Source organism: Aegilops tauschii, chromosome 1, assembly GCF_002575655.3.
Source record: "Aegilops tauschii subsp. strangulata cultivar AL8/78 chromosome 1, Aet v6.0, whole genome shotgun sequence".
NCBI lineage: Eukaryota > Viridiplantae > Streptophyta > Magnoliopsida > Poales > Poaceae > Aegilops > Aegilops tauschii.
In genome coordinates this window covers 425,442,979-425,451,460 of record NC_053035.3, presented here as the reverse complement: position 1 = coordinate 425,451,460, position 8,482 = coordinate 425,442,979, and the positions used below count along the sequence as shown (strand labels likewise).

The following is an 8,482-nucleotide window of genomic DNA, read 5'->3' as shown; positions in this document are numbered from 1 at the left end:
GTTGGGAGGTGGTGGCGGCGTTGCTGGTCGAGAGGGGGACGAAGTGAAAAATATGGGGTGAATTAGACATAGGTTTTTTTACTGTATATGGGGTAGTTAGAAGATGGACTACTGCTGGTGTGAGCCTAATGGGCTACGCCATAACAAACTGTAGCAAAAAGAAGAAGAAAACTTAGGAAATACCTATGGCGTAACAAAAAACTACACCAGCACTAAGGTCATATCAATGTCGTACCAAATATGCCGACACCAGCACTATTTAAAAAATATAGTGCTGACGTCGATGGAAAATGGCGCGCCACCAACAAAAGTTGTGGCTAGCCATTTCTCCACTAGTGGTAATACCAGTCGCCATGTATTGTGATTCTAGCGCATAGATTGATTATTCTCTATGAGTGGTTCACCTTTGAGTTGTCGAACTCCTCCATGTCGGAATTGTTCGTCCCTATAGTATTGCTTCAACGCTGCCATAACATCATTCCGCAATTAAGGACATAAGACCAGAACAACACATTAGGTTTAATGGATCACCATTATGTTATATTGTCTTCGCTCTCATAGATATCAAAACCAATCACCTGGAGGTCATAAATTCACTAAAAAATATGTGTTACCTGTGTAGGTCTTCATATCATGTCGATTGGGTCCTTAAATTCGACAACACGCGTTACGTGCACCACAGATAAATAACTTACTAAACAATCATATAACTATTACCATAAATGACAGCATATAGAATAGGCACAAATGAATCTCACGAATCCCCTAGATCTCTCACACCTAAGGGGGATTACTTATGCATGAGAGGGGAATAACATAACAATTCGGAGATCAAATAAAGGGAAATCATCTCAATAGTATCACAAAGATCCGCAATAAGATGAATGATTAAAAAAGTCTTGATCTCGAATGACTAGAGTTACAAACCCTAACAACTTGGAATTCCTCTCCCTATGGTGGTGTTGCGATGAATGAAATGGAGATGAGTGAACAAGAAGGAATGGGTCTCTGATGGTTCTTCTTCTTCGGATCTCTTCTCCCTCTGTTCTAGATATGGTCGTGGCGGCTCTCTTTGTATTCTTGTGAAGTTTTCTTCAAAAAAATTGCTTGTGTAGACGAGGTGGTGCGGACGCCCGCATGGTATGACCACTCTTGCGCTCTGGATGCTTTGATGGACTTTCGCCCAAAATGAAAGTTGCTCCAAATGGCACTAAATACTGAGATTTTGATTGGTTTCCTTCCTAATATATTTATTCCTGCACATCAATAGTAAGAAAGTTGTCTTCTTTATCGACGGAGTAGCATTAGAAAGAGGTGAGAAATATTGAAAAACCTTTGAAAACTACATCAAAACCCTCTTATAAAAGTGACAAAATATCGAGCCATCAATGGGTCATTTTGCATACCTTGGAGCACAACATGACTCATGTTGGAAACACTCGTCAGCTAGCAGACGCATACTAGATTAGATGGTTGTCGCGTGGTGGACCTACTAGCTCTGAAGGCAGCCAATCTGATTCGTGCGTCAACCGATTGATGTGTAGTAGTCAATTTTTTTGTGAAAAGCACCCTAACCTATTATAAATGTTCATAAGATGTACAAGACACCCTAAACATAAAAAATCACATCGAGGACCCCAGCCAGAATGAGCCACTAACGCCCCGTTGTGGCTGCTCCTTTACCAGAGCCAGCTTCACGTTGTCGATGATAGACGGGAAATCTTCATGCATGTGCCCCAAGGATCAGCACCCTAGAGCTGCAGTCATCGCCATTAACCTTTGAATGATCTAAAGTGCTTGGAACAAAATCTTATCGTCGCGCACGCACGAGAAAAACTCTAACCTCATCACCTGAAGAAGACAACAAGAATCTACGTTGGAGCTCCACCGACTCCATCCTGATGGACGAACACAATGAGGATAGGAGCCCGAAAGACCATCAAGAAGATGAAGCGCTACCATCCGCCCAAACACCACCCCTGCGAGAGAAAAAACTAACCTGGACTACTAATCGGAGACGAGGCACTCAGATCCTCCCCAGCACCAGTCTCGTAGCTGGCAGGTAGGGAAGATGGATCCATGCACTTATAGATGAAATTTTGAGGGGATGACTGCCCTAGCCACCACATTCGTGAGAGGGAAAAAGAAACCCTTCAAGAGCCTGGGCTAAGGTCAATAGAATCTATGGGAGATGGGGGTCAGTCAACCTAGGGTGTGTTGGACAGACCTCCTTCCCATGACTAGAACTCAACAATAGTGTCTATAAAGAACATATATTTATGACACAGAGAAGTATCTTGCAAGGTTTATTAGGCCTGTTTTAATGCACAGGTACTTAGATGGGAGCTAAGTGCATGAAAGAGTTTAGCAACTAAAGTTATCGATGCGTAGGTGCTTAACTTGTTGTAGCTAAGCTTCCTTTATTTAAATATTTAGCAAGTAAACTCTTGCATGCATAGGATAAGCTTCCTTCATTTAAGTGTTTTACATAGGTCCATGCGCTTGACATTGTTTCTTCATGGGGTCAACAAAGTACTCTTTGTCCGTTTTAATTGCTTTGTCATGTCAATTTTTTCCCTATATGGCTGCTTAGCACATGTACACCGTGGAGCACTAGAAAGCGCCTTATGATTGAGGTCTTGGAGGAAAATTTGCATGAATGTAACAAAACAATCAAGCAATGAAGTAAAAGCTGGCCCGAGCGGGTGTACGGTGTGTGTATGTCGTCGGGGTAGGGGGAGGATGAAGGAAGCAATATACACGGAAAAAATGGTACAAATGAGAAGCCTCATCAACCCATAGTCACACTATTTCGGAGTCAGTTGAGTATCTTGCAATGGAAAAAACAAGGTTTATTATGATTGTGTTCTTGGAGGAAACTTTACATGTATATAACAAAATAAAACAATACACCCTACAGTTCTAGCCTATGTGAAGTGACCAAATTTTTTTACGAAACGTTCTGACACTTCTAGCCCCAGCCATTATAGCTCGACTCTGAAGCCTTGTTTTCTAGGAGCCAACAGGATGCATCATGCCCTTTCCAAATGAACCTGCAATTGCTCCCCACACAAAATACTTCCATAGTGCATTTTTCGGGATCTCCACCCCGCCACCGCCCGCTTGAGTAGAGGCGAGGTGGATACACAGGTTCACTGATGAAGTTTGGAGGGGTCCTACCCGCCGCATTCACGAGAGGGAAAGAGAAACCCTTCAGGAGCCTGGGCTAAGGTCACCCGACTGTTTGGATTCTGCATGGTCACGTAGGGCGTGCTAGGCAGACGTTCTATTCCATAACTATAACTCCAAAACGAGTAAAGGACATATATTTGGGAGAGAGATAAGTACCGTGTAAGGTTTATTATGGCTGAGTTCTTGGAGGAACTTTACACGGATGTAACAGAACAATCAATCAATGAAATGAAAGCCGGAGTGCGTGTTGTTTGGGGTGTGTGTATGTCGTGGGGGGGGAGGGGGGAGGATGAAGGAAGCAATCTACAAGCAAAAGTATGATCACAAATGAGAGGCCTCTTCAACCTTACACTTGCAATCTCTTTCCTCTTCCATAAGAAAAGCCCCTTCTCCTCTCGTCGGCGCCGCCGCCGGTCCGCCCCATCTCCGATGGCCTCTGGGCCATGAAGGTGCGGAGGATCTCGCCCCCCCCCCTTCCCCGGCCGGTGGGAGGGACCCCATTCTTGTTCTTGTTAGATTCAGCATCTTGGTTGAGGTTGTGTGGCGGCGGCGATGTCCCTTAGTAGGAATAATGTCTCCCACGCTCTATCCCCATCCTGATGGTGCGTCTAGCATCGTCGAAGGGCGTGTGGAAGGTGTGTCTCCGTCGGATCTCGCAGGATTCGGTCAGTGCTGGTCTTTGGTGGATCTGTTTGGATCCGGTCTTCGTTTGAGTGTTTACAGGTTTGATACTTCTGATCTACGACTTTGTTCATTGGCGATGGTTGCTGCTCTAGTGTGGTCCTATGGGGCCTTAGCACAACGACTTTCTGACTGTCTACTATAATGAGGTTTGCCCGGCTCCAGTGAGGAAGGGACGATGATGGCGGCGCGCCTTCGGCTCGCTCAAGTACTTATAGTTGTCGCTAGGTGGTCCACGAACATTTTTCGATAAAGGGTGGATTTTATTGGCTCAAAATGGAGCATCAAGAAGATACAAACACAAAGAGCACACACCCGACCTCTGCATAGTTAGGATGCACACAGCCAAACCCACACACACACACAAAATACGCTGACAAATAGCAAAGTCATGTATGACCAAAGCTATAAGTAGGCGAGAGAAAAAAAACAAAGCAATCAGATCTACGATTGGCAAAGTACAACAAAGACCATATCCGCACCAACCATGTTATGACACCACATGAACGACGAGGTTCTTCAACAACAACGCCTTCAGGAAGGGAGCAATGTACAATCGCCGCATCACCTGATTCAACCACACAAGCTGGAATCTAGGTTTTCACCCTGAAGAATCAGTCCGAGCATATCCGAGCAATGCCTTCAACAAGGTAACGATGTAGAAACATCGCCATTGCCAGGTATAACTAACATAGGCCAGACCAAGGCTTTCACCATCGAACTCGAGACCGGGTGCTCATGTAACACCCTCATACCATCGACGTCACGTATGTGTTGTCGCCGCCGCTTTTCCACGATCTCAGCAGTTGCATGCGATATGTGACTGCTGATGCTGCACCACCACTCCTCTGCGTCAAACCATCATCCATAGTTTGCATCTCCATACCGAAATCAACCACCGGATCTAGAGAGGGCAGTCCTCATGAGAACCTTTGAGTGACCATGACAAGGCACACCACTACCGCCACCAGATCAGCAGTCCAGCGCACGAGCGCCATGGGAGCTGTGTCATCAAGGAACGCGAAGCCAATCGGCCAAATCACGTACCCACCGACAGCACCACAAGCAGGCCTTCCATGATCTTCACTACGGCGCAGCCGAAGATCAGCTTGATGTGTCGCTGGATGATGATGTCCCACACTGGAGTTGAAGACGTCGTACCCACCTTGTTGTACGCCATTGGGAGACAAACGCTCCATGGCTGCTGGGACAACGGGGTAGGATGCAACTTCTTAGTGAGACACCGCGTCACGCCGCTGGAGATTAGCATGGTAATCTGACTACAATGCCCGCCTGGGAGTCATGCAATAGAAAGAAAAAAGGGCAGGGCCTGCCGCCGCCGTGGCGGCAGGGGGAGCGCTGAGGTGGTGTCGCTGTAGATTGGATGGGTAGCCGCCCGTGTCGCCCAGCCGAGGGGCGCGGGGGCGATCCGAAATTTTAGGGGGGGGGGGGGGGCGAGAGTCAATTTTAGGGCGGGGGCGTGAGAGTCAATTTTAGGTGGCCCACTTGCATGGTTGTAATTTTTATTATCCATGTTGTTCTATGTACTGCCATAATTGAAGATGAATAGAATGGAAGTTTTTCCGGAAAAAAACGTAGTCACGCTATTTGGGACCCACTGGAGCATCTCGCAATAGAAAAAACAAGGTTTATTGTGACTGAGTTCTTGGAGCAAACTTTACATGGATGTCACAAAACAAAACAATCAATCAATAAAGTGAAAACTGGGGTGCGTGTGGCGTGGGGTGTGTGAGGGATCAGAAGGGAGGAAGCAATCTAAAAGGAAAAAAGATGGTCACAAATGAGAAGCCTCATCAACCCGTTGTCATGCTAGCTGCGAACGGCGGCCCTTTCTGCCTCGGTCAGTTAATGATTGGGTACGTTGCACTTCTTCCTGATCTCGCCCTGGCTCCCAGTGAGCACGTCGGCGTTGCCCATCTTGATCATGGAGGCGGCGAAGTCGGCGAAGAACTCCTCCTTGTAGCTGCCGCCGGCATGGCGCTCGACGTAGGCGCGGGTGAAGGCGTTGGTGAGCAGCGCGCCGTCGGAGTGGAAGAGGCCCCTCCGCTTGACGACGTTCTTGAAGTAGGCGAGGTCGAAGGTCCTGAAGCTCCCGGGGTCCATCTCCACGAGGGTGGTGTTGTCGTTGAGGCTGGTGCACTTGTTCCTCAGCTTCGCCATGTACTGCGGTTCCAGTGTGGGGTCAATGTCGGTGGGGTTCACCCTGCCGGTGAAGTTGTAGAGACGGTCGGAGAAGGAGAAGCAGTGCGACGTCCCGATGGTGTGCCCGGCGGAGAGGACGACGAGGTCCTTGGAGTCGAGGTTCTTGGCGGCGAAGAGCTGGGTGAGCACGGTGAAGTTGGCGGTCGGGGGTGGCAGCTGGTTGGTCTCGTTGGAGATGGACACGCTGCCGTCACGCCGGCCCAAAGGAACTTCCCAGAATGGGCCCTTGCTCTGGAAAAAAAACCATGATCGAGCAGCATTGAGAATCCAGCTTCCACACGTACGGACGTACCTACCTCGTGGCATTTGCAAATTTGCTTAGTATTGTAGTGGTACTCACCAGCCAGACTGCATCCCTGGCCATGAGGGCGAGTATGTCGGCGCAGGAGACGGTGTCAGGGCAGGCCTTCTCCACGGCGGCCTTCACCTTCTCGACGAAGTCGAAGCCACGGAGCGTCTGGTTCGGCTTCGCGTCCTTCTCCGCCGTCTTGTTGGCCGAGTCCAGCAGAACCGAGCCGTCGCACCCCTGCATTCACGGACTCACCATGGTCAGGCCACTGCACTGCACTGCACACGACGGGGCAATGAGGGTATACTACATGCATGCAAGTGTAGCTTACCCTGACGAAGCAGTCGTGGAAGTGCATCCGGAGGAGCGGCCCGGCGAGGCTGGGCGCAAGTGACAGCGCCCTCACCATCTCCTTCCTCACGACGTCCTCCACGCTGGGGCACGTCTCGCCGTAGAACTTCTCATGCAGCTGCGCCCGCGCGCACGTCGCCGCCACCGCCGCGAGCAGCACCGCCACCATCATAGCCCTCGACGCCATCTCCACACGCCAGAAGCCAACTATCTCCGCTTCCTTCTCCGCTAGGCAATGCGAGGACGACGATCGATGGCCAGGCAACTGGAGTATTAATCAGGAAGAAGAAGCTTGCGGGCTATGCTGCTGCCTGTGCTGGTGGATGGAACCGCCGGCCAAGACTTTATAGCGGCGGGCCGTGCATGTGGTGGGCTGTCCTCCCCTGCTCCGGAAGCAGCTACCGAGCTACCCTACCCTGCCCTACCCTAGCTTAGCTTGCTTGCACCGTTGCTGCATGGCTCCATGCATGGGTGGTTCGTCGTCGTCGCTTGCACTTTTCTGGAATCTCTTTCCGTAGCAGGTACACGGGCCACCGTATACTGCAGGCAGCCAGGCAGCGGCGAGGCACACATGCACTACATCACATCAGCCTAGTTATTACTAGTCACGGAGTGAGATTTGTTATCGAGTTCCAATCAAGAGCCAAAGTCTGAGTCCGGCCTCAGGGCAAGAGTCAATGCCACCTACTGGTGGTTCGCGGAAATGGAGATGATACTCGTGCATCATCCGTAGGTTTGTGTACGTACCTACGCTTGTGCTCGCGATTTCAGGGTGGGCACGCATCTTTCAAGCTAGGTTCACATGATATGGCATTGCATTATTCGGATGATGGATCAATCGGTTCTGCATGTTCACGTGTTTACAGCATCAACCACACAGGAAAAGTCGGCATTTTCCAAAATTATAGGGGGTGCCTAAACATCAATCACACTCTTAATTATTAGAAGTGAAAAACAAGATAGTGGTGGATCGTGTGCGACTCGTGCGGCAATGACGATGGTGGCAGTAAGAGCAGGCCCGCGCCAAGCCTTCGTCGCGGACAGTGTGGCATGTCGTGTGAAGTTGGAGTTGTTATGTCGCGGTGCGACGCGACGGCAATGTTATCGTGTGACGGGTATGTCGGGCAATGTTGCTGCAAGGCGTGCTTCTTTCTCTTGTGAGGCTCATTACCGAAGTCGGAGCTGCCTAGCCCTCAATGTGTTTGGTCGATTGTTTGGCATAGCCCGGCAGGGTTATCATATTTCGATCGCTCGGAGTCGTTGGCTCGGGGAGAAGTGATGACAATGACACTTTTGTAGGCAATCTCGATAGTGTTTCCTTTTTTCGGCGGAGTGTGTGAGTCTTGTGGATAGTTAGGTCGGCCAAGGGGCATGTCTTGTGGGCATGTTGTACCAGTTTTCGTCTGATTTATCAAAAATTAACCCGACAACTAGCTTTTACCTTTTTTAATTAATCGAGACTCAAGTGGATGGTTTTTTTTTAAGGGTGAAAAATCAGTATATTTTGTAAGGAATTGCTGGTGATTTTGCATGGATAAAACAGCTTAATTAAGGACGCGGAGTTTCTCAGCCCGAGCTCAAATGAGCTTGGGTGAACAGTAAAATAAATAAATAAACTATTTTTTTACAAACATTAACAAAAAGTTCTAAGGGCTTGTAAAATTTTATCCTGAAATCGCATTTGTGGATGGCGTGGCAAAAAAAATGATACTTTGAAAATGCTACTTTCGAAAGCATTTTGGAGCA

The 8,482-nt window shown here is 48.8% G+C and overlaps 1 protein-coding gene across 1 annotated transcript; it reads right to left on the bottom strand.

Annotated features, from left to right (window-relative positions):
• Positions 1–5,507: 5,507 nt before the first annotated feature.
• Positions 5,508–7,060, bottom strand: LOC109766166 (peroxidase 1). Its single transcript, XM_020324933.4, has 3 exons — positions 6,717–7,060; positions 6,437–6,622; positions 5,508–6,327 (listed from the first exon to the last, which is right to left on the bottom strand). The coding sequence occupies exons 1-3, from the start codon at positions 6,921–6,923 to the stop codon at positions 5,740–5,742; spliced, it is 981 nt and encodes a 326-aa protein (XP_020180522.1). The 5' UTR covers positions 6,924–7,060; the 3' UTR covers positions 5,508–5,739.
• Positions 7,061–8,482: the final 1,422 nt, after the last annotated feature.